We start from the raw sequence: 27,658 nt of genomic DNA on the forward strand, positions 1-27,658 counted from the left end.
AGGCCGTCAGCTGCCGAAGGTGAGGACTCCGTCTTCGGACGCGACAGTCTCCTGGGCCAATCAGAGGCAGCCCGTGCGGGGAAAGGCGCCAGGGCGCCCTGACGGGGAGCAGCGGCGGGGTAGCACCTGGCAGAGGTGACTCGCCCTGCGGAGCGGCGGTCCCTTCCACCAATCGGAACGTGCAGGGGTGGGGAGCCGGCCAATCAGGCGCGGAGGGCGGGGCCGGGCGGGGCTCCACCTGGCTGCGGGCTCTCTTAGTCCCGGCGCTGCAGTCTGCGGAGCTGGGTCTGTTCACCGGAGTCCGTCGGCGGCTGCTGTATCGTATCGGGATCCTGGTCGCGATGGGGACGAAGGCGCAAGCCGAGAGGAAACTGTTGCACCTCTTCGTTTTGGAGATCCTGTTGTGTAAGTTCTCGGAGTTTCGGGAGGAATCGGCTGGTCGAGTCAGAGGTGGGAGTAAGGTGCTGCCCACGCCCCTGGCCCGCGGGAGGGGAGGAGCTCAGAAACCTGCTCACCTCGCTCTCCTAATTCTGTTTTCCACCCCTGCCTGGTCCCTCTTCTTGCACTCTCGCAGCCGGGTGAGTGGCTGGCTCCCTTCCCCCACACTAGTGAGTTGTGACCCCACCCCTCACGCCCACCGGGAGGGAGCTGACCCATCTGCACGCACCAAAAGTACACTCCTCGTCCTCACGGCGAAAGCATTCGGGCCGAGGACCCTTCCACACTCATCTTACCCAGCGCGCGCTCCACACGCACCTGGGAAGGGCCAGCCTCCCCGTCCAGCGCGCAACCAGCATCCACGAATCCCCGCTGCGCAGCCGGGGGAGCCTTGGCTTCTTTTTTTTTTTTTTTTTTTTTTTTTTTTGAGATGGAGTTTTGTTCTTGTTACCCAGGCTGGAGTGCAATGGCGCGATCTTGGCTCACCGCAACCTCCGCCTCCTGGGTTCAGGCAATTCTCCTGCCTCAGCCTCCTGAGTAGCTGGGATTACAGGCACGCACCGCCATGCCCAGCTAATTTTTTGTATTTTTAGTAGAGACGGGGTTTCACCATGTTGACCAGGATGGTCTCGATCTCTTGACTTCGTGATCTACCCACCTCGGCCTCCCAAAGTGCTGGGATTACAGGCTTGAGCCACCGCGCCCGGCGAGCCTTGGCTTCGTAAGGGTCCTCGGAGAAAATCGAATGGAGGCGGGCTGGGGTGGAAGTCTCTCTCCTTAGCTTTTGCTGAAGGAGTCTCTGGCTCCTCTGAATCTTTGGATTGCGGCTGTTGCTCTGGGAAAATGTCTGGGTGCACAGTCTAAAGAGGAAATGAAGTAGAAACCTGAAATTTCTCCAGGTGCAGCATAGGTTCCAGCGAAGCTCCTTTCTGGTACAACTACCTCAGGAGTCCTTAATACCTGTTGTTGACTGAGTGACTTTTCCCAGGGGGAGAGTGTATCTGTTGGTTGGCTGGATTCTTATCACGGTCAGAGCTCTGCCCTCCCCCTGACTGTGTATGAGAGTTTTTGTTTCCTTTGTAAACTCCCTTTCCTGAGGAACAATGAGGCTCACTTGCTAGGGCATGCCTCTGTCTCTAGATGTGTTTGTGTGGGGCTGAGCGAGTAGTCGATTGGTTTGTGCGTTAGTCAACCTGTGGCAACAGCTGTATGTTTATCCGTCTGATTCTTGAGTGTCTGTGAGTGTCCTTCTGCGGGTGGTTGTGTCAGTATGTGAGCCTCCCCCGACCCCCAAGTTCTTGTTTTAGAAAGTGTAAAATAAAGGCATGATTACAATCGGTATGGTGATCATTGTATTGTAAAGGCAATTAATTTTGCTAAATTTTTGAAGGGCAGATGTAGATTCCCGGCCCTTATATGGATTGACTGCTCATTTGTCCCTCATCACAAAAACATAAACTCTTGGGGGAGATTGGACCAGAGGCCTATCTGGTCCTCTTTCTATTTTACTGATAAGGGTCCCAGAGGGGAAATGACTTTTCCAGGTTGACAATAGAGTTAGGGGTGGAACCTGGGAATGGAACCAAACTCTCTTGATTTGCGTTTTTTTCCCCCCATTCTTGGATCCAGCATCTCAGGCACCCTATGGCACAAGAACTGTTTGTGATATTGCTTCAGAATCTACTATCTTACTTACCTTTAAACTTTTACTTTCCCTATAGCTTCTTCATTCATATCTCCTTTTTTTTTTTTTTTTTTTTTTATTGCTCTTCATAAGTTTATTGTCTATCTGAAAAATCCTTATAGAAAATTGTTTGGTTTAGCTCTCAGCAGCCCGCTCCTGAGCTCTGAGGAAGCTTGCCTTCTTTTGAGCTACCCGATCTTTCTTCTGAGCAAGGGACATTTTGGGGCGGTTCCACCTCTTCTTCTTAACTTCTTTCTTGGGCTTCTTTTCATAGACTGGATTCTCTCGTATAGCAGCATGAGCTTTCTTATACATCTCCTCCATCATGTCTGGAGTTACACTGTTCTTTATGTATTGAGAGAACTGTTTCTTGTAAGCATCTTCATCTTCTTCCATTAAGTAGCGCATGTAATCTGCAACATTCTGGCCCATGATGTGCTTCCGGTGTACTTCTGCATTAAATTCCTTGCTTTCAGAATCATAACCAGGGAATCGCTTGGTACTATGAGGGATAGACAAGCCTCCATCCACAGCTCCCTTCAGGGCACCAAAAACTTTATTGCCAGTGGTAGTTCTGGCAAGGCCTGCATCCAAATAGCAGGTAAAGGCACCTGGCTGATCATCAATGCTTTCCACATTGTATTCATCACCAGTCACCTCCACTTGGCCTTCATAGATCTTGTCCATTCCAAACCTATTGAGAAGCCTGCGGGCCAGCAGCAGGCCAGTACAATAAGCTGCAGCATAATTTGTCAGGCCAACCTTCACACCATATTTTGGCAGTTCGTGTGCATATGCTGCGCAGACTATCATATCCCCCTCTATACGGGCATAAGCAATCTGACAAATGATATCTCTGTTTGTTACACGAACTATCATCCTGTATTTGGGTGTGTTGTATTTATTTTTATCCTGTATCACCAAGCGTTTCCGAGCATAGTAATCAGTTTTACCCTCTCGTCATCTTCTAAATTTCACTTGGTATCTCTTAAAGTATGCCTTATTCTTAACAACTTTAACAAACCCCATCCTGCGGAACAGAGACCCGCGTCCGCGGCTCGACACAGACCTGCAGGCCCAGCAGCGCTGGGGGGGGGAAAAAAAAAAAGCCTTTTTTTTTTTTTTTTTTTTTTTTTTTTTTTGAGACAGAGTTTTGCTCTTGTTAACCAGGCTGGAGTGCAATGGCACTATCTCGGCTCACCACCTCACCACAACCTCCACCTCCTGGGTTCAAGGAGTCTCCTACCTCAGCCTCCTGAGTAGCTGGGATTACAGGCATGCGCCACCACGCCCAGCTAATTTTGTATGCTTAGTAGAGACAGGGTTTCTCCATGTTGGTCTTGAACTCCCAACCTCAGGTGATCTGCTGAACTCAGCCTCCCAAAGTGCTGGGATTATAGGTGTGAGCCACTGTGCCTGGCCATGTCTCCCTTTTATTCTGCTCTTCTATTTTCCTTTTCTTCAATTTCCCTTTTTCCCCTACCCCTTGCCTATTTTACTTCTGCCTGTATTTTAGAACTGCTGGTGATACCCATAGTCAATTTTTGGTTCAGTGGTTCTGGTACCAAAGAACTTTTTAGTACTGTGGTTCTGTACTAAAGATTTTTCCAACCTTTGTACTGTGCCAGTATTTTCCCCCTAAGCCCGGAAGTTTCTTCTGGGTGAGTGACTGTAACAGTTTTTGTCTGTGACAGTTATTTGTCAGGCTTAACAGCTTCCTGGGGCTGCTTCCTCCCTATCCTTTGCCACTGCTTCCTTTTTTTTTTTTTTCTTCTCCCTCGAATTTCCTATATTATTTATGATAATCCTGAAATAATCATATACTGGCACTGGAAGGCTTATGATAGCACCATTTTGAGCTTGGAGGTGTCTTCAGGGAACCAAGCAACAGTAGTGCAGAGGGAACCTGAGATGATGTCATATTAACCTGTTAGGACAGTGGGTCCTGGGAAGTGGCATGTCTAGGGGATGGAGGAACTGACCCTGTAACTTTTAAATCAGGCTAGATGTGGGGTGGGGTCGGTGGAGGGGAGTGATTTGGTTAGTGCAAATGAGGATGGAAATGAGAGCCAGGCCACCACACCTGTGTTATAGCTTGGTTTCTGAGGCAGTAGCTGCCTTGTTTGTGATCTTAGGCAGTAGCTCAGTCTTTTCATCTATAAAATAGGAGTAATAATACTTGTCCCATCCTTGTCATGAGGATCAACCAGCATAATAATTACATTATATATACATGAAGGGATTATTTTTGGACAGCGATTAGCCCCTTTGGATTTTGTGATGATGGAAGAATGCCAGAGTGCTGTCCCTCACAAAGTAGGTCAGAAAGGAAGCAGGGAAATCCCAAATGGTCAGAGTCAAAAATCACAAAGCAGAAGCTTTTTCTTGGGTGTCTAGATTGTCTTCTGCTGCCTGAGAGGCATGTATCGGTTGCCCACATGTTCTCCCTGTTCCTCCAGGGCTGCTCCTCACTGTGGGCTCTGCTGTCAGGGAGGAAGTAGAAAAGGCACGATGGGACTCACAAGTCAGGCAAAGGCCCAGCCCCAACTCCGGAACCTAATAGAGGGGAAACCCTGACCCTGCGGGGCAGGGATCCGCAGGGCGGGCAATAGAAGAGCTGGACTTCGGAGAAGTCAAACTGATGACCCAGAGTGCTAGCCTCCCTTTCCCTAGAAAACCTATCCCTTAGAAAAGGTTCAGCTGTCTACCAGGCAGGGAGAGACACGGTGGAGGTGAGTGTGGATAGGTCAACTTTTGGTAACCACAGGGGAGAGAGGGAAACCTGGGTTGGAATGCTGTCTTTTGCTCCCCCGCCCTTACTCGAGTGTGGTATCACCACTGAGGAGTTCCGGGTGGGCAGGGCGTGCTGCCCTGTGTCTGGGTCATTCTCTGATTCCTGGTGTTTTCTACTGATGTTTCTGACTCAAGCCCTTTCTAGCTTTGCTCTTCAGGGGCAGACATACCTTGAAACCGTAGACTGGTGAGTCACTCCTCCTTTCCTCTCCCTCTACTCTCAGGAATAAATTATTCCCTCCAAACTAGAAACTGGTGACTGGCACTTCCTAGTTCTAGTTCCAGGTGGCATTTCTCTTCAAACTAGAAGCTGGTGACTGGCATTTCCTGGTTCTATCCTGAACTAGGAAATGAGTAGCAGTGGAATTCCAGTGCCCTTTAGTCTTTGCCTTCTGGCTCCAGACCACTTTTTTTTTTTTTTTTGAGACGGAGTTTCGCTCTTGTTACCCAGGCTGGAGTGCAGTGGCACGATCTCGGCTCACCGCAACCTCTGCCTCCTGGGTTCAGGCAATTCTCCTGCCTCAGCCTCCTCAGTAGCTGGGATTACAGGCACGCGCCACCATGCCCAGCTAATTTTTTGTATTTTTAGTAGAGACGGGGTTTCACCATGTTGACCAGGATGGTCTCCATCTCTTGACCTCGTGATCCACCCGCCTCGGCCTCCCAAAGAGCTGGGATTACAGGCTTGAGCCACCGTGCCTGGCCACTTTTTTTTTTTTTTTTTAAGACAGAGTCTCATTCTGTTACCCAGGCTGGGGTACAGTAGCATGGTCTTGGCGCACTGCAACCTCTGATTTCTGGGTTTAAGCGATTCTCCTACCTTAGCCTTCCCAACAGCTGGGACTACAGGCACCTACCGCCACACCTGGCTAATTTTTTGTATTTTTAGTAGAGATGGGGTTTCACCATGTTAGCCAAGCTCCTCTCACCTAGGCCTTCCAAAGTGCCGGGATTACAGGTGTGAACCACTGCACACGCCACTGCAGACCACTTGTACCCCAAGATGTTGCTCTTCAGTTCCTTTGTGATCAGGGCTTGTGGAGTCTCTAGCAGTTTCTGATTCTAGATAGCTACTGTGATTTAAAAATATATATATTTATTTAGGAGGGCCGGGTGAGGTGGCTCATGCCTGTAATCCCAGCACTTTGGGAGGCCGAGGTGGGCAGGTCACCTGAGGTCGGGAGTTCTAGACCAGCCTGACCAGCATGGAAAAACTCCATCTCTACTAAAAATACAAAAAATTAGCCAGGCATGGTGGTGCATACCTGTAATCCCAGCTACTTGGGAGGCTGAGGCAGGAGAATGGCTTGAACCTGGGAGGCAGAGCTTGCGGTGAGCCAAGATCACACCACTGTACTCTGGCCTGGGTGACTAAGTGAGATTCTGTCTCAAAAAAAAAAAAAAGTTAAAAATATTTATTTAGGGGGCTTGTCTAATGTGAGAATCCGCGCCCAGCCTTAATGTGAGGGTTTCTAAACAACAACAAAAAAGAAAATAAAAGAAAAAAATATTTATTTAGAATAGGTAGGTTAATTGACATGGTTTGATAATTAAAATGGTATCAATGGGGTGGGGCATCTCATTCCCACCTTGCTCCTGTTCACCCCAAACCCCTAAACCCCCATAAATTCTTACGTCTCTTTTCAGTGTTTCATTTTACAGATACAAGTATATGTAAATATAAATATATATTTGGTCCCCCACCTTCTGACACAAAAAGAGGCATACTACATATATTCTACTACATCTTGCTTATATATATATCAGTTTTGCTTTTTTTTTTTTTTTTTTGAGACAGAGTCTTACTCTGTTGCCCAGCCTGGAGTACAATGGCTGGCATGATCTTAGCTCACTGTAGCCTTTTTTTTTTTTGAGACAGAGTCTTGCTTTGTTGACCAGGAAGGAGAGCAGTGGCATGATCTCTGCTCACCGTGGCCTTTGCCTCCCAGGTTCAAGTGATTCTCCTGTCTCGGCCTCCCGAGTAGCTGGGGTTACAAGTGTGCGCCACCATGTCTGGCTAATTTTTGTCTTTTTAGTAGAGACAGGGTTTCACCATGTTGACCAGGTTGGTCTGGAATTCCTGACCTCAAGTGATCGGCCTGCCTTGGCCTCCCAAAGTGCTGATATTATAGGCATGAGCCACCACGCCTGGCGTCACTGCAGCCTTAACCTCCTGTGTTCAAGCAGTGCTCCAGTCTTAGCCTCTCGAATAGCTGAGGCTATAGGCAAGTGTGAGTGGTGAGCCATACCTGGTTAATTTTTAATTTTTTTGTAAAGACAAGGTCTTACTATGTTGTATAGGCTGGTCTTGAATTCTTGGCCTCAAGGGATCCTTTTGCCTCAGCCTTTCAGATTGCTGGAATGACAGGTATGAGTCACCACACCTGACCCATATTGGTTTTTAGGGATTGTGGCCTTGGCTGTTAGGATACATCCTAACCCCTCCAGATCAATGGAGTTCAGTGTGCACTTGTTTTATGGACACAGAAATGGGCAATGCACATTTCCACTACACCCAAAAATCGATTTAAATGCTATGCACATTTTATGGGATAGGAATAATGAGTCTTGTTTATCACATCTGTTAGCTTTGACTAGAGACCCTGGGGATCTCTAAACTCAAACCAGTTTCCGTTTTAGAGATTCAGGAAAGGCCTGGATGACCTTGCGCCAAACATAATGGAGGATTAGGTTTCACTATTGTGTTGTAGAAAGCAGTATGAGTGAACACATACTGTGAGAGTGGACGCATTCCGGGGTTTTCCTGGCATTGAAAACCCAGAGTTCATCTGCCTGGACTCCCTGATAAGCAGGTTTCTGTCTAAAGTCCGGCTGCGTCATTTGTTTCGAAATGTGGGGGCGGAACAGGAGGAAGCAGCTGGCTGGCAGGAAGTGTGATGCCAGGCCCTTGAAGTGAGTCCTGGACAGGCAGGCTCAGCCTTCCCTTGCACTGGAGAGATGGAGTGGCGGGGACTGAGCAGGTAGAACCAGAAATTCTGCAGAGACAAGGAAGGAGTGAGCCAGGGAGTGAAAGCACTCCTGTCTTACCTGCCATTACCACTTTCTGCCGTCCTCAGAGGGCCTGAGCCAGCTGATCAACATCACTGAAAGTGCAGCCAAGGATGGCTGTTTAGACATAGCCCAGCCTGTTGTTGGCTTCACAGAGCCTTCTTCTTGCCCACGCATTCCTTAACTGTTCTACCCCAACCCCCAGAAAGGGCCTGCCAGCTGTGGAACTTCCTGGCCCAGTGGAGTCTCTTGGTCTTTATGAGGAGGCCAGCCCTTATGGGAGTTAACTTCAGTCTCTGCAGGGTGAGTGGTGGGGAGAAAGGGGCAAACCAGGGTGGAAGCTCCAGGTCCACATTCTAATTGCACTGCCATGTAAAATTCACTAGTTATTCCAACAACCTTGGTGTTTACTGTGTTCTGAGCACTGTGCTAGAGATGAGGGGGAAAACATGAAAACTGGGTATGCTGTAGCTGGTGGGGTTAGGAGGCCCTGACTCATCCTTCCTTTTCCAGGGCTCCAGCTCCCTGGCAACTGGGGGGTGTTGTGAGTGTCGTATGCCCAGAGGGAAGTTTGGATGAATTCTTAGAGAAAACCAGAGAGACTGGCTGTTTTCCCTCCTTTTCCTCCTCCTCTTTCTTGTTCCTTTTTTAAAAATGAGCAACAGACACCAGGGCCTACTTGAGTTTAGAGGATGGGAGGGAGGGTAAGGATAGAAAAACTACCTTTTGGGTACTATGCTTATTAGCAGGGTGATGAAATAATCTGTACACCAAATCCCCAAGACATGTAATTCATCTGTATAACAAACCTGCACATGTACCCCTGAGCCTAAAATTAAAGAGAAATAAATAATTCAGAGTCAAAAGCAACTCAAAGAAAATTCTTTTTTTTTTAAATGGAGATCAGAGCCTCTCTCTTTTTAAAATTTCTTATATTCTTTTTTTTAATGTTGTAGTTCTTCTTTTATGTTTTATTATTGATATCCCTGACATATATCAATATGCCTCAGGGGTCTTTGAGGCATAGACTCAGGGTCTTTCTATGTAGCCCAGGCTGGTCTTGAACTCCTGGACTCAAGTGATTCTCTCACCTTGGCCTCCTAAAATGCTGGGATTATGTTCATGAGCTGCTGCCCATGCACCCAGCCAGGAAATTCTAATAATTAACAGGGTATCTAGAAAAAAACTAAAGCTTTCCTAGTAAAGTAGTGGACGGAAGTTGGTCCTTTTCTGTTATGGGTCTGACCTGACCCTTCATGTACAAGGAAGGGTACATGTTGGTGGGTTCTGTTAAATGTCTGGAGGCCTCTGCCTTCTGTGATCATCTTCTCACCCCAGCAGTGCTTCAGTGCAGTTCATGGAGCACCTCCTGTGTCCCGTGTGCAAAGTGTAGTGCTGGGCTCTGGGGAAGGATACAATAGAACCCAAGAAACCGCAAACACATATTGACTAGGTAGAGTACAGAGCAGCGTGTGCCAGGGGCTGTCAACAAAGTACAAAATGTTTTGGGAGCATAAAGTAGAAGAGAGTAACTTTTTTACAAAGATAAGCATTTTTTTTTTAATTTAAAAAAGTGTTACATGCTCAATGTAGAAAAATAGGAAAATACAAAAGACTGTGGAGAAAATAAAATCCCATGTAATTCTATTATCTAGAGATAGACACTTATTACCGGTGTTTCGTTCTAGTCTTTTTGTTTTTTGAGAGGGAGTCTGGCTCTGTCTTCAGGCTGGAGTGCAGTGGCGCGATCTCAGCTTCCTGCAACCCCTGTCTCTTAGGTTCAAGCGATGCTTGTGCCTCAGCCTCCAGAGTAGCTGGGATTACAGGCATGCGCCACCACACCCAGCTAATTTTTTTGTATTTTTAGTAGAGATGGGGTTTCACAATGGTGGCCAGGATGGTCTCAATCTCCTGACTTCATGATCTGCCTGCCTCAGCCTCCCAAGGTGCTGGGATTACAGGCGTGAGCCACTGCACCAGGCCTCATTTTAGCCTTAATGTGTGATATATGTGTATCTTTCCCACAAAATATACTTTAAATAAGGTTCTTTTTATAGTATTCTTAAAGTTTGGCTATATCATAATTTATTTAATCATTCACCTTTTTTGGGGCATTTATATATATTTTTTGTTATTTGCTACAGTAAATAACATTAAATTGGCTGGGCATGGTGGCTCATGCCTGTAATCCCAGCACTTTGGGAGGCCAAGGTGGACAGATCACTTGAGGCCGGGAGTTTGAGACCAGTCTGGCCAATGTGGTGAAACCTCATGTCTACCAAAAGTACAAAAATTAGCTGGGCGTGGTGGTGTGTGCCTGTAATCCCAGGTACTTGGGAGGCTGAGACAGGTGAATCTCTTGAAGCTGGCAGGTGGAGGTTGCTGCGAGCTGTGATCACCACTGCACTCCGGCCTGGGCGACAGAGACCCCATCTCCAAACAACAAACAAAAAACCTAAACAACATTAAATTATCTTTGTACGTAAATCTTTTTCTGTTCTGAGATGGAGTCTTCTTTTGTTGCCCAAGCTGGAGTTCAGTGGTGCGATCTCAGCTAACTGAAACCTCTCTGTCTCCTGGGTTCAAGCTATTTTCCTGCCTCAGCCTCCTGAGTAGCTGAGACTACAGGTGCATGCCACCATGCCTGGCTAACTTTTTTGTAATTTTAGTAGAGCCAAGATTTCACCATATTGGTCAGGCTGGTCTTAAACTCCTGACCTCTGGTGATCCACCTGTTTCAGCCTCCCAAAGTGCTGGGATTACAGGAGTGAGCCACAGTGCCTGGCTTTTTCTTTTTTTAAGATGAAGTCCTGCTCTGTCACCCAGGCCAGAGTGCAGTGGCACGATCTCAACTCACTGCAACTTCCACCTCCTGGGTTCAAGTGATTCTCCTGTCTCAGCCTCCCAAGTAGCTGGGATTACAGGTGCCTGCCACCATGCCCAGCTAATTTTTGTATTTTTTGTACACGTGGGGTTTCACCAAGTTGGCCAGGCTGGTCTCGAACTTTTGGCCACAAGTGATCCATCCACCGTAGCCTCCCACAGTGCTGGGATTCCAGGCGTGAGCCACTGTGCCCAGCCAAAATCTTTAAACCTACCTTTGATTGTTTTCTTAGCTATATTCCTAGAAATTGGGGTGAGATTAATTTTCACTGAGGAAAGGTATAACAGGTCAAGGGACATTTGAACAGGATCTTGAAAGATATGTGGGATGCTGGGCACGGTTGCTCATTCCTGTAATCCCAGCACTTTGGGAGGCTGAGGCAGGTGGATCGCCTGAGGTCAGGAGTTTGAGACTAGCCTGACCAACATAGTGAAACCCATCTCTACTAAAAATACAAAAAATTAGCCAGGCGTGGTGGCAGGTGCCTGTAATCCCAGCTACTCAGGAGGCTGAGGCAGAAGAATCACTTGAACCCAGGAGGTGGAGGTTGCAGTGAGCCGAGATCGCACCATTGCAAGAGCAAGACTCCGTCTCAAAAAAAAAAAAAAAAAAAAAAAAAGAAAGAAAGATACATGGGATTTCCTTGTTTGTCCAATAAAGTTACATATAGCATAATAATTTTGGGGCCTCAAAATTAGGCAGAGTTGGGACAATAGTACTTCAGTAGTACTTGTCTTATAGGATATTTTGTTGTTTTCTAGAATTTAGTGAGAAAATGTACGTAAGACCTAACCTTAATAATAGACCTCTCTTACCATTATGCCATTGGCAATTATAAGACCCTGCCAGATTCATGGGGAGGAAACTTTTTTTTTTTAGACAGAGTCTCACTCTGTCATCCATACTGGAGTGCAGTGGCACGATCTTGGTCCACTGCAACCTCTACCTCCTAGGTTTAAGCGATTCTCCAGCCTCCCAAGTAGCTGGGACTACAGGCATGTGACACCATGCCTGGCTAATTTTTGTACTTGTAGTAGAGATGGTGTTTTATCATGTTGGCCAGGGTGGTCTTGAACTCCTGGCCTCAAGTAATCCACCTACATTGGCCTCCCAAAGTGCTGGGATTATAGATGTAAGCCACTGCGCTGGCCCATGGCGGGGAACTTAAAAAAGACTCTGTCTCAGTCACAGTGTAAGTAGAGCATGGGGGAAGAGGTAAATATATAGATAGATATGGCCATTTTGGAGACTACTATTTGCCACAGTTGTGTCATTATTATTACTCAGGTACATAGTAATTTCCAGGAATTATATCCTCAGTGTTATAGATTTATATATCACCAACTCTTCTGAAGTGTGTGAAAACGTGGGGATTGACTTAGCTGTTAATGCCTTGTGGTTATTTTGACCACTGTCCCTTCTCTTACCTAACTCACATTCTCTTCCACTTCCAACCCTTCCACCTACCTGCTTTTCTGTTCTCAACCAGTGTTTCCAGGTTACCTGTGCCTCGGTTTCCTTTTGCCCTTTTTCTCTCCTTGAAATTTATCAGACGTACATAGGCTCTCCAGGATTTTGATGGTGTAGTAATCTCCTATTTCTTACTCATCTTTGTTACCTCATTTTGCCCTTAAAGTTTTATTTATTTAGAGACAGAATCTCACCCTGTTGTCCAGGCTGGAGTGCAGTGGTATGATCATAGCTCACTGCAGCCTCAATCTCTTGGCCTCAAGCTATCCTCTTGCCTCAGCCTTCCAAGTAGCTTGAACCATAGGTTCCCAGCACCACCGTAACCAGCTAATTTTTTTATTTTTGGTAGAGATGAGGTCTCCCTGTGTTGCCCAGGCTGGTCTCAAACCTATGGGCTCAAGTGATCCCCCTGCCTTTGCCTCCCAGAGTGCTGGGATTATACGTGTGAACCACTGTGTGTGGCCCTTTAAAGTTTTTTTTGGCTGTTGTGTTTGCCTCTCCTTTCTTTTTTTCTTTTTTTTTTTTTTTTTTTGAGATGGAGTTTTGCTCTTGTTACCCAGGCTGGAGTGCAATGGCACGATCTCGGCTCACTGCAACCTCCGCCTCCTGGGTTCAGGCAATTCTCCTGCCTCAGCCTCCTGAGTAGCTGGGATTGCAGGCATGCGCCACCATGCCCAGCTAATTTTTTGTATTTTTAGTAGAGACGGGGTTTCACCATGTTGACCAGGATGGTCTCGATCTCTCAACCTCGTGATCCACCCGCCTCGGCCCCCCAAAGTGCTGGGATTACAGGCTTGAGCCACCGCGCCTGGCGCCTCTCCTTTCTGGCTTTGTCTTTTTCTTTCCTTCTTGTGATCTGTCTGTATAATTAAAAAAAATTTATTGATATGTAATATTTTTACATAATTATAGGGGTACATGTGATTATTTTGTTACATGCATAGAATGTGCAATGATCATGTCAGGGTATTTAGGACATCTATTACCTTGAGGATTTTTCATTTCTTTATGTTAGGAACATTTCAAGTCCTCTCGTAGCTATTTTGAAATATATATTATTGTTAACTATAGTCATCTTACTGTGCTATGAAACACTAGAACTTACTTATTCCTTCTGTCTAACTGTTTTTGTACCCATAAACCAGCTCCTCTTTATTCCCTCCACATGCCCCTTCCCAGCCTCTGGTGACTATCATTCTACTCTCTACCTACATGATATAAACTTTTAGCTCCAACATATAATCATATAAATAAGCTGTGCCTGGCTTATTTCATTTAACATCATGACCTCCAGTTCCATCCGTGTTGCTGTAAATGCTAGGGTTTCATATTTTTCTTTTGTGGGGGGATGGAATTTCACTCTTGACGCCCATGCTGGGGTGCAGTGGCGCCATCTCGGCTCACTGCAACCTAGCCTCCCGAGTTCAAGTGATTCTCCTGCCCCAGCCTCCTGAGTAGCTGGGATTACAGGTGCCTGCCACCACACCTAGCTAATTTTTGTATTTGTAGTAGATGTGAGGTTTCACCATGTTGGCTAGGGTGGTCTCAAACTCCTGACCTCAGGTGATCTGCCTGCTTTGGTCCCTCAAAATGCTGTGATTATGGGTGTGAGCCACTGTGCCTGGCCAGGGTTTCACTTTTTTTTATGATTTTTTTTTCTTTTTTATTCCTCCTTCCCACTCCCTTTTTCTCTAAATTATGATATTTAATAATACACACTTGCTTATTACAGAAATGTAGTACATAAAAAACAAAAGTTGCCTGCGTTTCCTTCTCTTAGATAATATGCACAGTCAAGTGTTTAGAGTCTATTATTAGAGATTTTAAAAAATACAGGCCGGGCATGGTGGCTCATACCTGTAATCTCAGCACTTTGGCAGGATCACTTGAGGTCAGGAGTTTGAGATCAGCCTGGGCAACCTGGTGAAACCCCATCTCCACTAAAAATACAAAAATTTTCTTGGTGTGCTGGCACGTGCCTATAATTCCAGCCACTTGGGTGGCTGAGGCCAGAGAATCTCTTGAACCTAGGAGGTGGAGGTTGCAGTGAGCCGAGATTGTGCCACTGCATTCCAGCCTGGGTGGCACAGCAGGACTCTGTCTTAAAAAAAAAAAAAGCATATACTGAGGTTATTTTTATTGTTTATAAAAATAGGTTCTTATTCTATATATTGTTATTATAATTGTTATTATATTTTGGGCATATTTTTATGTTGATTCAAATCAATCTACCTTTTGTAATGGCATTATGCACCTTTTACATAGTTGCGGTAGTCAAAAGAACATCATTACCGGAGCCAGATTACCTGGGTTAGAATCTTAGCTGTGTCATCAACTACCTTTGTTACTTTGTGTAAATTAAATTTCTGGGCCCTAATTAATTCATATGTAAGATGAGAGCAATGATAGTATCTATCTAACAGCATTATTGCAAGAATTGAATGAGTTAAACTACTAAATAGCTTAGAAGAGTAGCTGGCACATAGAAAGCATTCAGTAAATGTTAGCTGCCACTGTTAATTTATTTAGTGATTTTCTTGGTCATGTTCCGTCATGTGTGTTTAGAATTCAGATGTGATAGCCGGGCGCGGTGGCTCAAGCCTGTAATCCCAGCACTTTGGGAGGCTGAGGCGGGTGGATCACGAGGTCAGGAGATCGAGACCATCCTGGTCAACAAGGTGAAACCCTGTCTCTACTAAAAATACAAAAAAGTAGCTGGGCATGGTGGCACATGCCTGTAATCCAAACTACTCAGGAGGCTGAGGCAGGAGAATTACCTGAACCCAGGAGGCGGAGGTTGCAGTGAGCCGAGATCGCGCCATTGCACTCCAGCCTGGGTAACAAGAGCGAAACTCCGTCTCAAAAAAAAAAAAAAAAAGAATTCAGATGTGATGAGCCGGGCACAGTGGCTCACACCTGTAATCCCAGCACTTTGGGAGGCCAAGGTGGGCAGATCACCTGAGGCCAGGAGTTTGAGACCAGCCTGGAGGACATGGTGAATCCCTGTCTCTACTAAAAATACACAAATTACCTGGGTGTGGTGATGCACACCTGTAATTCCAATTACTTGAGAGGCCGGGGCAGCAGAATGGCTTGAACTTGCGAGGTGGAGGTTGCAGTGAGCTGAGGTCGCGCCACTGCACTCCAGCCTGGGTGACAGAGTGAGACTCTGTCAAAAAAAAAAAAAGAAAAAATAGAATTCAGATATGATTAATTAAGAATATAGGACAAGGGCCGGGCGCGGTGGCTCAAGCCTGTAATCCCAGCACTTTGGGAGGCCGAGGCGGGTGGATCACGAGGTCAAGAGATCGAGACCAACCTGGTCAACATGGTGAAACCCCATCTCTACTAAAAATACAAAAAATTAGCTGGGCGTGGTGGCGCGTGCCTGTAATCCCAGCTACTTAGGAGGCTGAGGCAGGAGAATTGCCTGAGCCTGGGAGGCGGAGGTTGTGGTGAGCCGAGATCGCGCCATTGCACTCCAGCCTGGGTAACAAGAGCGAAACTCCGTCAAAAAAAAAAAAAAAAAAAAAAAAAAAAAAAGAATATAGGACAAGCTTCAAGGATTATCCGGATTCTTTCTTTGGCAGAAATGTCATTGTGCCTTTTAAAGTCAAGGCTATAGTTCCTGGGGATTCTGCCAGGATGTCCACTGTGGATGCCCAGTTTGAACCATTGTATTAGCTTCCTAGGGCTGTCATAATGAAATACCACAGACTGGGTGGCTTAAACAATACATTTATTTTTTTCACAGTTCTAAAGGCTAGAAGGGCAAGATCAGTCAACCTGGATGCAGGAAACCAGCCTTTTCCATTGTTTATGCAAAAACCTACAGATGCATTGTGGCCCAGGAGCAGAATTCGGTCCCTTTTGCAAAATGGCAACCTGTAATCCCAGCATTTTGGGAGACTGAGGTGGGAGGATTGCTTGAGCCTAGGCGTTTGAGACAAGTCTGGGTGACATTGTCAGAACATGTTTCCGCAGAAAATAGAAAAATTAGCCTGGCATGATGGTGTGCTTCTGTAGCCCCAGCTACTCAGGAGACTTAGGTGGAAGGATCACTTGAGCCCAAGAGGTTGAAGCTGCAGTGAGCTGAGATGGCACCATGGCATCACTGCACTCCAGCCTCGGGGACAGAGAGAGACCCTGTCCCCAAAACAATAGCAGCAACAAAATGCTAATATTAAAAAATTTTTTTAAAGTGGGCTTTGATTGAAGTTTGTTTTTTCTTTATTTGGGTATAACCTATTTGCCATTTTAAAAAGTGGGCTTATCTTTGTAGATAAACCTTAGCAAGTAGATGTTATAGTGAATGGTCTGCCATGACCTAATTTGTTAATGCTGTTTGTTGTTCGTGACATATTTATTTATTTATTTATTTATTTAGAGATAGGGTGGAGTGCAGTGGTGTGATTGTAGCTCACTGTAACCTTGAACTCCTGGACTCAAGAGATCCTCCCACATCAACCTCTTGAGTAGCTGGGACTACAGGCAGGCGTGACTGCCACTAGTTAATTTTTTTTTTTTTTTTTTTTTGAGACGGAGTTTCGCTCTTGTTACCCAGGCTGGAGTGCAATGGCGCAATCTCGGCTCACCGCAACCTCCGCCTCCTGGGTTCAGGCAATTCTCCTGCCTCAGCCTCCTGAGTAGCTGGGATTACAGGCACGCACCACCATGCCCAGCTATGACGGGGTTTCACCATGTTGACCAGGATGGTCTGGATCTCTTGACCTTGTGATCTACCCGCCTCGGCCTCCCAAAGTGCTGGGATTACAGGTTTGAGCCACCGTGCCCGGCCGCTAGTTAATTTTTATTTATTTTTTTGGTAGAGATGGGGGTCTCACTGTCTTGCCCAGGCTGAGCAAACATTTATTGAATGTCAACTTGTACCAGTGTTATTATGCTGAGTGTTGGATAGTCAGAATATTAAATAACACATGGTCCCTTTGGGGTTTTTCCATGGGAGACATACTTGTGCACAGATGATGTCATTATAATGCAGGAATTGCTTTGACAGTGTTTTGTATGAGATAATGAAAGCCTAGGGAAGAGCTCTAGGTGAGGCTGTGGTGAGGACGGGGCATGTAGGAGGTGGATGAATACTGCTGCCCAGATAAAGAGGGGAAAGGGTGTTCCACATAGCAGAAATAGCATGTGCAAAGGCAGAGATTGTGAACCAGCCCAGTCTTTGCTAGGAATTTTAAGTAGTTTTATATTGCTAGAGGGTAAATTGCAACAGTAGAGTGGGTGATGAAGATGATAACCTTATCAGCGGGGTCAGAGAGTGCTGGGACTTTCTCTTTTTTGTAGGAGGGGTAGATAGGGAGGTGGGCGTTTGGCAGAGGAAAAGGATTATTGGAACTTTCTTAGCTTGCAGAAAATTTTATCATATAAGCAATGTGGAGTCATCAAAAGCTTAAAGCAAGTGTCAGATTTGCATTAGTGTGTGTGTGTGTGTGTCTGTGTGTGTGTGTGTGTTGTTTGTGTTTTGTTTGTTTTAGAGATGAGGTTTCACTCTGTTGGCCAGGATGGTCTTGATCTCCTGACCCTGTGATCCGCCCACCTCGACCTCCCAAAATGCTGGGATTACAGGCATGAGTCACTGCTGCCCAGCCTGTTTCTTCTTTTTTCTTTTTTCTTTTTTTTTTTTTTTTTGAGACAGTTTCACTCTTGTTGCCCAGGCTGGAGTGCAATGGCACTATCTCGGCTCACAGCAACCTCCACCTTCCGGGTTCAAGCAATTCTCTCGCGTCAGCCTCTTGAGTAGCTGGGATTATAGGCATATGCCACCACACCTGGCCAATTTTTATATTTTTAGAAGAGACAAGGTTTCTCCATGTTGGTCAGGTTGGTCTTGAACTCTCGACCTCAGGTGATCCTCCCGCCTTGGCCTCCCAAAGTGCTGAGATTACAGGCATGAGCCACCACACCCAGCCGCTTTTTTTGTTTTCTTGAGACAGAGTCTTGTTCTGTTGCCCAGGCTGGAATGCGGTGGTGTGATCGGCTCACTGCAATCTCCACCTTCCAGGTTCAAGTGATCCTTCTGGCTCAGCCTCCCGAGGAGTTGGGACTATAGGCGCCCACCACCACACCCAGCTAATTTTGTATTTTCAGTAGAGACGAAGTTTCACCATGTTAGCCAGGATGGTCTTGATATCTTGACCTCCTGATCCGCCTGCCTTGGCTTCCCAAAGTGCTGGGATTACAGGCGTGAGCCACTGTGCCTGGCCCAGAGCTGGGATTTGAATGCAGGCAGTCTGGTTCCAGAGGCCTGTTCAAGAACGAGAAGGGGTATTTGGACCAGGATGGCTGAGGTGTCCTGGAAAGGGCGTGGTGGTAAGGCTGGCCTTGACTCACGATGCAATGGTAGGCAGTCACAGTAGACTTGGGAGTACTGGCACAGTCAGGCCACAGGCAGACAAAGGTAATACTGCAACAGAGGTAGGTGAGAGGGCCCTAAGGCAGAGGTTCATGTATTTGAAACAAAAGAACAGAAGCCCAGACCAGGTGATGGCAGTGAGGATTAATGAGCAAAAGGGACTATGTCTGTAGCCCAGTGTGTTTGTGTATATTTGTGCTGTGGATGTGTTTTAGATCTGATGATCTGAGAGGATTCCATAGAGCACTTTGCCAGGCGTGGTGGTTCAAGCCTGTAATCCCAGCACTTTGGGAGGCTGAGGCGGGTGGATCACGAGGTCAGGAGATCGAGACCATCCTGGTCAACAAGGCGAAACCCCGTCTCTACTAAAAATACAAAAAATTAGCTGGGCGTGGTGGCGCATGCCTGTAATCCCAGCTACGCAGGAGGCTGAGGCAGGAGAATTGCCTGAACCCAGGAGGCGGAGGTTGCGGTGAGCCGAGATCGTGCCATTGCACTCCAGCCTGGGTAACAAGAGCGAAACTCCGTCTCAAAAAAAAAAAAAAAAAAAAAAAAATAGAGCACTTTAAAGCCAGAAGTGATGGAGGAACAACCATCAAATTCATATGTTGTGATTTTTGTGTATATGTGTCTTTATTTCAAGGGCTAGTTTTTAGTCTAATTAGATGCTGCTATTTATTTGGGTGGTGTCATAGGTTGGGTTCTTGGGAAGCTGACTCTGAGATGTCAGAAATCATACAAGACGTTTATTAGGGAGTACTCTTGGGATCCACGCCCATGGAAAGGAGGGGAAGGAAGCAAGATTGGACAGAGGGAGGGGCCGAGTTTGTGTTGCAGTCCCGGTGAGGTCTCAGCCTATCCCACAGACAGCTCTGGAATAGAAGTGGCCCTTTAAGTTGTCCCAAGTTGAGGAGTTGGACGATGGATCTGGACTTAGGCTCCCCACCTTCTCTCATTGATCAAGCATTGGGTGCTGGCTGCCCCTTCTCCTGCACCTGGTAGGAGGCTGGACATTAGGCAAGGTAGTTTTCTAGCCATTTTCACACAGGGCTGAGAACCGAGGGCTTTGTTCCGGTAGCACTGCCAGCAGCCAGGGCAATAGTGCTTCGTGTGGGAAAAGAGATCTGATTTGAGCCTCAGGGGAACATCACAGATGGCAAATTGTATAATTTAAGAATCTCTGGCTGGATGCGGTGGCTCACATGTGTAATTTCCGCACTTTGGGAGGCCAAGGCAGGCAGATCACTTTAGGTCAGGAGTTCAAGACCAGCCTGGGCAATGTGGTGAAACCATGTCTCTACTCAAAATACAAAAATCAGCTGGGTGTGGGGGCACACATCTGTAGTCAAGAATCACTTGAACCTGGAACGCAGAGGTTGCAGTAAGCCGAGATGGCGCCACTGCACTCCAGCCTGGGCCAAAGAGTAAGACTATCAAAAAAAGAAAGAGGCTGGGTGCAGTCTCTTTAAAGAAAATTTTAACCTGCCGGGCGCGGTAGCTCAAGCCTGTAATCCCAGCACTTTGGGAGGCCGAGGCGGGTGGATCACGAGGTCAAGAGATTGAGACCATCCTGGTCAACATGGTGAAACCCCGTCTCTACTAAAAATACAAAAAAATTAGCTGGGCATGGTGGCGCGTGCCTGTAATCCCAGCTACTCAGGAGGCTGTGGCAGGAGAATTGCCTGAACCCAGGAGGCGGAGGTTGCGGTGAGCTGAGATCACGCCATTGCACTCCAGCCTGGGCGAAACTCCGTCTCAAAAAAAAAGAAAAAGAAAAAAAAGGAACCTAAAGGACTTTAGAGCACATCTATTTCATATTTCAGAGAGGAAGGGGAGTCTCAGAGGACAAAAGACCATATTCAGTTATTTGCATAATTAAGAAAAAATGCACTTGAATCTAACCGATGTGCTTGCATTCTGCAAGCATTTATCTAAGACAGGGCCTTGACTTGAAGCTATAAATAGAAGCATATTTCATGAACTGACTTTGAAAACATGAATGAGAATAATTGTGTAAGTGCAGGTTTGTAGCTGCATCATGTGATCTCAGAGTCCCTGGTCACTGGTTCTTAATTTGACTCTCATGGGCCCCTTCTGTGAACCCTGATGTACCTCCCCCGTATTATTTAATTAGCCTCATTTCTCCTCCCTCCGTCCACCCAGCACACGTGAACTTTTCTTCTCTGTCTCCATTTGGCAAGTAGGAGATTCTAATGAGGTGATCTGAGCCCACTTCTAGTCCAAGCTTCGCTTCAGAACCAGCTATGTGATTTTTGTTTTTGAGACAGAGTCTCTCTCTGTTGCCTGGGCTGGAGGACAGTGGCGTGATCTCAGCTCACTGCAACCTCCGCCTCCCAGGTTCAAACGACTCTTCTGCCTCAGCCTCCCAAGAAGCTGGGACTATAGGCATTCGCCACCATGCCCAGCTGATTTTTTTGTATTATTAGTAGAGACAGGGTTTTACCTTATTGGCCAGGCTGGTCTTAAACTCCTGACCTGGTGATCCACCCACCTCAGCCTCCCAAAGTACTGGGATTACAGGCGTGAGCCACCGCGCCTGGCCCCAGCTATGTGATTTTAGGCACAACTTCTTGTATTCTCAGTTCCTTTTGTAAACTTGGGATAATAATATGCTTCCTGCCGATCTGTCATGCTTGTTTCCAGGATCAAATGATGCAATGTGTCATAATGAATGTGAAAACACTTCAAAAAGCACCAAATGCTCTACAAATGTCAAGTATTATTATTATCCTCATTATGGCCCTGCCCTTCCCTTCCCTACTTGGCTTCCAGCCCTGCTGGCTTCCTTCCAGGATTGTCTTGACAAGTGGCTGCAATCATTTGTTGAGAAGCTTTCTCTGAACCATAAAATGTCATTCTGGAAGCTGCCCTTGGACTAGTGGAAATCTAATTAGATTATTGGAAGTCACAGAGAGAAAAATTAGAAGCAAAAGAAACTGCATTTGAGAGAGTTTCATTGATAAAAGAAGTATTAGCCTGCAATTGTAGCAAAAAGCACTTAAAGAAGATGTTTAAGGTCATAGTGATAAAGTGTGAGAGCCAGGAGGAGCTTGAGTCTGCAATCCCTTCCGCGTAGGGTCTGTGAATGGAGAAGCCCTGTCCGCCGGGTCTGTGCCTCCCTGTCTGTGGCATTTCTCTGTCTACTCCTGATGGGGCCCACCTCTTTCTCCTCAGGCTCCCTGGCATTGGGCAGTGGTACAGTGCACACTTCTGAACCTGAAGTCAGAATTCCTGAGAATAATGGTGAGTTGGGAGGGGCTGGGGAGGGTGGCTCTGGAGGGCAAGAGGGTGAGCAGTTGCCAGCCGCCTGGGAACCTAGAGAGCATCTAGCACGGCCTGCAATTCGGGGCTGTTCCCCATCTCGTGTATTTGCTGCCGCTTCCTCCTCTGGCTCATTTTGACCCTGTCTGTAGCTGTCAAGTTGTCCTGTACCTACTCGGGCTTTTCTTCTCCCCGTGTGGAGTGGAAGTTTGATCATGGAGATACCACCAGACTCGTTTGCTATAATAGCAAGATCACAGGTGAGTCGCTTCTCCTCCTTCCTGATTGCCTAGGTTGTGGAGGGATTATCATGCCTGGATTCTATGATCCAGGCTTTGTGCCCTTATCCCAGGGCACACCCTGGGGCTCAAGTCCCCATGGCCTTCCCATGCCCTTTTCTGGGGGAAGAAGAGAGCCCCTGTGTACCTTGGATCATTAGCTTCCCTTAGCCCTCCAGTTCACTCTGTCCTTGCCCTTGCCTCCTCTTGTGGTAGCTTCCTATGAGAACCGAGTGACCTTCTCATCAAGTGGTATCACCTTCAAATCCGTAACACGGGAAGACACCGGGACATACACTTGTATGGTCTCTGAGGATGGCGGCAACAGCTATGGGGAGGTCAAGGTCAAGCTCATCGTGCTTGGTACGTGCCCTGTGGCTTCTGGGTGGGCATGGAGTCAGTTACTTCCCTAACCTGTAGCAGGCTCTGCTGAGGTGAGAATGCCCATGGGTGGGGCTATTTGGACTCCTGGAGCTGCTAGAGAGGGGATGAGCCCCTGGTTAGGTGGCAACTGGGGGCATGGTGAGGGTGGGAGGCTCAAGCGGAGTAGATGGAGGGGTACCATTCTAGTTGGTTTCTTGGACTCAGGCAGCCCCCACCCTGTACTCAGCACCTTCTGTGTGTCTCCTCCGTAGTGCCTCCATCCAAGCCTACAGTTAGCATCCCCTCCTCTGCCACCATTGGGAATCGGGCAGTGCTGACATGCTCAGAACCAGACGGTTCCCCACCTTCTAAATACACCTGGTACAGAGACGGCATAGAGATGCCTGACAATCCCAAGACCAGCCGTGCCTTCAGCAACTCTTCCTATAACCTTAATCCCACGACAGGAGAGCTGGTATGGATGGGGTGGTGGTGAAAGATGTATGGGGGATGCAGTTACAGAACCCCAAAAGGTGGGAGGAAGAACAAGCAACAGGGTGGACTTGGAATTGGGGTCAGTAGATGTAAAAAAATGGGCACTTGCTTCTTCAGGCAGGAAGCCGATTTGTTTTCCTCCCTTCAGGTCTTTGATCCCGTGTCAGCCTCTGATACTGGAGAATACAGTTGTCAGGCAGAGAATGGGTATGGGACAGCAGTGAAATCAAATGCTGTGCGCATGGAAGCTGGTGAGAGAGTTGGGGCTGGATCCCAGACCTGGGGTGGGGGTTGGGGTCTGCTTTTCCTCCTGCTGTTGGTGACACTGTTGGTCCCATGAGTCTTCTGGAACCTGACTTCTCGTTTGTGTCTCACAGTGGAGCTGAATGTGGGGGCCATCGTGGCAGCTGTCCTTGTAACCCTGATTCTCCTGGGAATCTTGATTTTTGGCATCTGGTTTGCCTATAGCCGAGGCTACTTTGACAGTAAGTATCTGCCCCCAGAGGCTCTCCTTTGTACTGTCCCTTTCCCAGGGCCTGGCATGGTGTCATCTGAGTACTGACCCTGATTCTGTGCTCATGTGTGTGGGTGTTGTCCCCGGGGGAGCGCTGATCACCCATCTAACACACACCAAGAGCTGTGGGCCCGCTCCCTCATCTTCCTGAGCTGTGCTGTCTTCTGTCCTACTGACACTCATGATCCCGTTTCTTCTCTTTCAGGAGCAAAGAAAGGGTAAGTGAGGTGCTGTCCTGGGGTTCTCCGAGTTTGAGAGCATGGATGCATGTGGTTTGAAGCTGAGGTGGGCCTGGGGGAATGAATTGAAGGCGGAAGCAACCAATTTGGAGGGAAAGCATCTGGATATCCCGCCTTTTCTCTGCGGCCTTGGCCCCGGGCCTGTCCTGTCTCCCCCCGCCCATACTTTTCTGCCGCTCACTCTGTGCTTCTGTAGCGGTCTCAGTTCTGGCCTTTAAAGTTGGCAAGGAGAGGTTAATAAGCACCTATGTGGCTGAGCGTCTCCGTCTTCTGGCTTGTTTACAGGACTTCAAGTAAGAAGGTGATTTACAGCCAGCCTAGTGCTCGAAGTGAAGTGAGTGTGCCTGGCCAGGGCAGGGGTGGGCCACCTGGGGCTGGAGTGAGGAGATTTCTAGCCTCTGTTTATGTGTTTTGAGGATTATCAGCTAAAGAAGACTATTGAGAGTTGACTGGATGTTTCGTTTCTGCAGGGGGAATTCAAACAGACCTCGTCGTTCCTGGTGTGAGCCTGCTCGGGCTCTCCGCCTGTCATCTGCACTTGCCTTACTCAGGTGCTACCAGACTCTGGCCCCTGATGTCTGTAGATTCACAGGATACCTTATTTGTCTTCTATACCCCACAGGGCCCCCCACTTCTTAGGATGTATTTTTAATAACATCATCTATGTGCCCTTCCTCCTTCATGCACTCCCTTTCCTGCGATTGCTGAGTGGCCTGGGACTTGTTTAAAGTGTTTATTCCCCATTTCTGTGAGGGATCAGGCAGGAATCCTGAGTATGCTGTTGACGTCCCTTCTAAGTAGACAGCAAAAATGGCGTGGCTCCCAGGAATCTACACCCAATTGCCTACCTGGCCTGCAGGGGCCTTTGAATAGGGATCTTCAGCCTGGTTCTGGGCTCTTTCCTTATGTACCGATTTCCAGTGCCAGCTGTTCTCGAGTGGGGACAGAGGCTAGAATGGCTGAAGTGGCTGTTTGGTGATGACACTTGGGTCCCTCCATCTCCGGGGTCCATTCTCTCCTGTCTTCCCATGGGCTGTGCTGCTGGAATCCCTCCGCCCTGTCCTCCTCCTGAATACAAGCAGACAGACACTGACTGTCCACGGAAAATGGGAGCTCTTGTTGTGGAGGGCATAGTAAATTTTCAGAGAATGTAGAATGTGAAGCGAAAAGGTTGAAAACCACTGCTCTAAAGAAAAGAAAGTTGGAGGCCGGGCGCGGTGGCTCAAGCATATAATCCCAGAACTTTGGGAGGCCAAGGCAGGCGGATCACTTGAGGTCAGGGGTTCGAGAGCAGCCTGACCAACATGAAGCAATTCCGTCTCTACTAAAAATACAAAATTAGCTGGGCGTGGTGGCACATGCCTGTAATCCCAGCTACTCAGGAGGCTGAGGCAGGAGGATTGCTTGAACCCAGGAAATGGAGGTTGCGGTGAGTCGAGATCTTGCCATTGCACTCCAGCCTGGGCAACAAGAGTGAAACTTTGTCTCAAAAATAAAATTTAAAAAAAGCTGGAGCTAGTGGGTCAGGCCATCACCCTTCCCTTGGCTGGAACTCCTGGACAGACCCTTTTGAGATGTGCCTGTGGTGCTGTGGAGATGTCTGTAGTGCTCTTAGCTCTTTGTTGAGCTTGTGTGTGTTGTGGTCTTAGCTGTTTGCTGAAATTGAGTGTGTGCTGGAGGGCTTCTTAGCTCTCTGGTGAGATTGTATTTCTATGTGTTTTTATCGGCTGGATGTTGCTGGAAATAAAAGCGTGGTTTGTCAAGGCTTCTTTTTGTAGGAAATAAGTAGGGGAAAATGTCTTTGAGGGTTCCTGGGATCCTTTGTACAACAGAAAAACGCTTCAAAGCCGAGCTTCCCAGCAACCTGGTGCTGGTTCCCTGTGCCTGGCCCTGCCCCTTGCTGGTTCTTATCTCAAGGCAGAGATTCTGAATTTCAGGCCCTCATTCCAGAGCCCTCTTGTGGCCAGGCCTTCCTCTGCTGGAGGAAGGTGTCCAGGGCGAAGCTGATGCTGTACTTGTGGGATCTCCTTGGCCTGTTCCACCAAGTGACAGGAGAAAGTACTCACTCTTCTACCTCCTGCCCAGCCAGGTGCATTGACAGACCTCCCAACTGCTATGGGAACAACTGTCCCAGAGCTGAGGCGGGGGACTTCTCAGGTGATTTGGAGAACAGCTGCTTTAGTAGTAGTTGAAAGTAGTAATCACTACTCTATTTGGTGGGGTGGAGTTCAGAAGAAATTTGGGTGGTCTGCATGTGAGTGAACAGGAACGAGTAGGACAGGACTGGCTGTCGTTGCTTTCCTCCTCCCCATTTGGACCCTTTTCTGCCCTTACATTTTTGTTTCTCCATCTACCACCATCCCCCCAGTCTATTTATTAACTTAGCAAGAGGGCAAATAAAGGGCCCTCTTGGGTTGATTTTGCTTCTTTATTTCTGTGGAGGATACTAAGTGCCACTTTGCCCTATCCTGTCTGGAAATCCTTAACAGAATTGAGTTTTTTATTAAGAATCGAAAAAGAAAAACAAAATATGTATTTTTTTTTGTTTTGTTTTGTTTTCTTTTTTCTTTTCTTTTTTTTTTTTGAGACAGAGTTTCACTCTTGTTACCCAGGCTGGAGTGCAATGGCGCAATCTCGGCTCACCACAACCTCCGCCTCCTGGGTTCAGGCAATTCTCCTGCCTCAGCCTCCTGAGTAGCTGGGATTACAGGCACATGCCACCATGCCCAGCTAATTTTTTTGTATTTTTAGTAGAGACGGGGTTTCACCATGTTGACCAGGATGGTCTCGATCTGTTGACCTCGTGATCCACCCACCTCGGCCTCCCAAAGTGCTGGGATTACAGGCTTGAGCCACCATGCCCGGCGAAAAACAAAATATTAATGTGAAGCCATCAGTTAAGGGTCACATGCTAATAAAAAATAAATTTTCCAGAGGAAATGATATCCGACTAGACAATTAAAGTAGAGCTTATGAAATGGTTCAGTAAGGATTAGAGATTTTTTTTTTTTTTAATTTTTTGAGATGGAGTCTCACTCTGTTGCCTAGGCTGGAGTGCAGTGGCACAGTCTCAGCTCACTGCAACCTCTGCCTCCTGGGTTCAAGTTTCTCCTGCCTCAGCCTCCTGGGTAGCTGGGATTACAGGCGAGTGTCACCACGGCCAGCTAATTTTTGTATTTTTAGTGGAGACGGAGTTTCACTATGTTGGTCAGGCTGGTCTAGAATTCCTGCCTGCCTCAGCCTCCCAAAGGGCTAGAATTACAGGTGTGAGCCACTGTGCCTGGCCAAGGATGAATTTTTTAAAGTATGTTTCAGTACTGTATCGTGGTTGGAAGGCCGAGTCAGGGGGGTATGGAGAAAAGGCCACGGGGAGGCAGAGGTGATTTGTGGCTTCTGAGAATTTGAGATGAATGGTCCCTTATTGTCCAGGCTCCTGGTGAAGAATATGAGTCAGTCATTACCAGCCTTGGAATTTACCTCTCTAATTTACAACAGACCTTTTGAACTGGAAAACACCTTGTCTGCTTTCTCTTTAAAATGTCAAAACTAATTTTTGTAATAAATGTTTATTTTTCACATTGAGTTTGTTTAAATCCTGAAGTTCTTACCTTAAGAGAATTGGGACTCCTAGAGTGACTGGGACATTCAAAATGTTCCTGGTAGTCTTGTTAGTTAAGAGATTAGGATATGCTTCCATCACCTTGATATTTAAATTTTAATGTTTGAATGTGAATAACCCCAAAATGGACATTTCCTATGTTAAAGTGACATTTAGGGGACAGAAAATGAGAGCAGTTTCATGGATTTTGGTGTTCCCCCTGAGACATAAA

The 27,658-nt window shown here is 47.1% G+C and overlaps 1 protein-coding gene and 1 pseudogene across 1 annotated transcript; one reads left to right on the forward strand and one right to left on the reverse strand.

The window, feature by feature from the left end:
• The first annotated feature begins 34 nt into the window (after nucleotides 1-34).
• F11R (F11 receptor) lies at nucleotides 35-27,410 on the forward strand. The gene is made up of 10 exons (XM_010348563.3): nucleotides 35-405; nucleotides 21,853-21,921; nucleotides 22,092-22,199; nucleotides 22,434-22,580; nucleotides 22,853-23,055; nucleotides 23,224-23,326; nucleotides 23,453-23,560; nucleotides 23,795-23,807; nucleotides 24,114-24,162; nucleotides 24,299-27,410. The coding sequence occupies exons 1-10, from the start codon at nucleotides 342-344 to the stop codon at nucleotides 24,332-24,334; spliced, it is 900 nt and encodes a 299-aa protein (XP_010346865.1). The 5' UTR covers nucleotides 35-341; the 3' UTR covers nucleotides 24,335-27,410.
• On the reverse strand, nucleotides 2,179-3,220 carry LOC120360192 (large ribosomal subunit protein uL18 pseudogene; annotated as a pseudogene).
• Nucleotides 27,411-27,658: the final 248 nt, after the last annotated feature.

The sequence above is a fragment of the Saimiri boliviensis genome, chromosome 19 (assembly GCF_048565385.1).
Source record: "Saimiri boliviensis isolate mSaiBol1 chromosome 19, mSaiBol1.pri, whole genome shotgun sequence".
Taxonomy (NCBI): Eukaryota; Metazoa; Chordata; class Mammalia; order Primates; family Cebidae; genus Saimiri; species Saimiri boliviensis.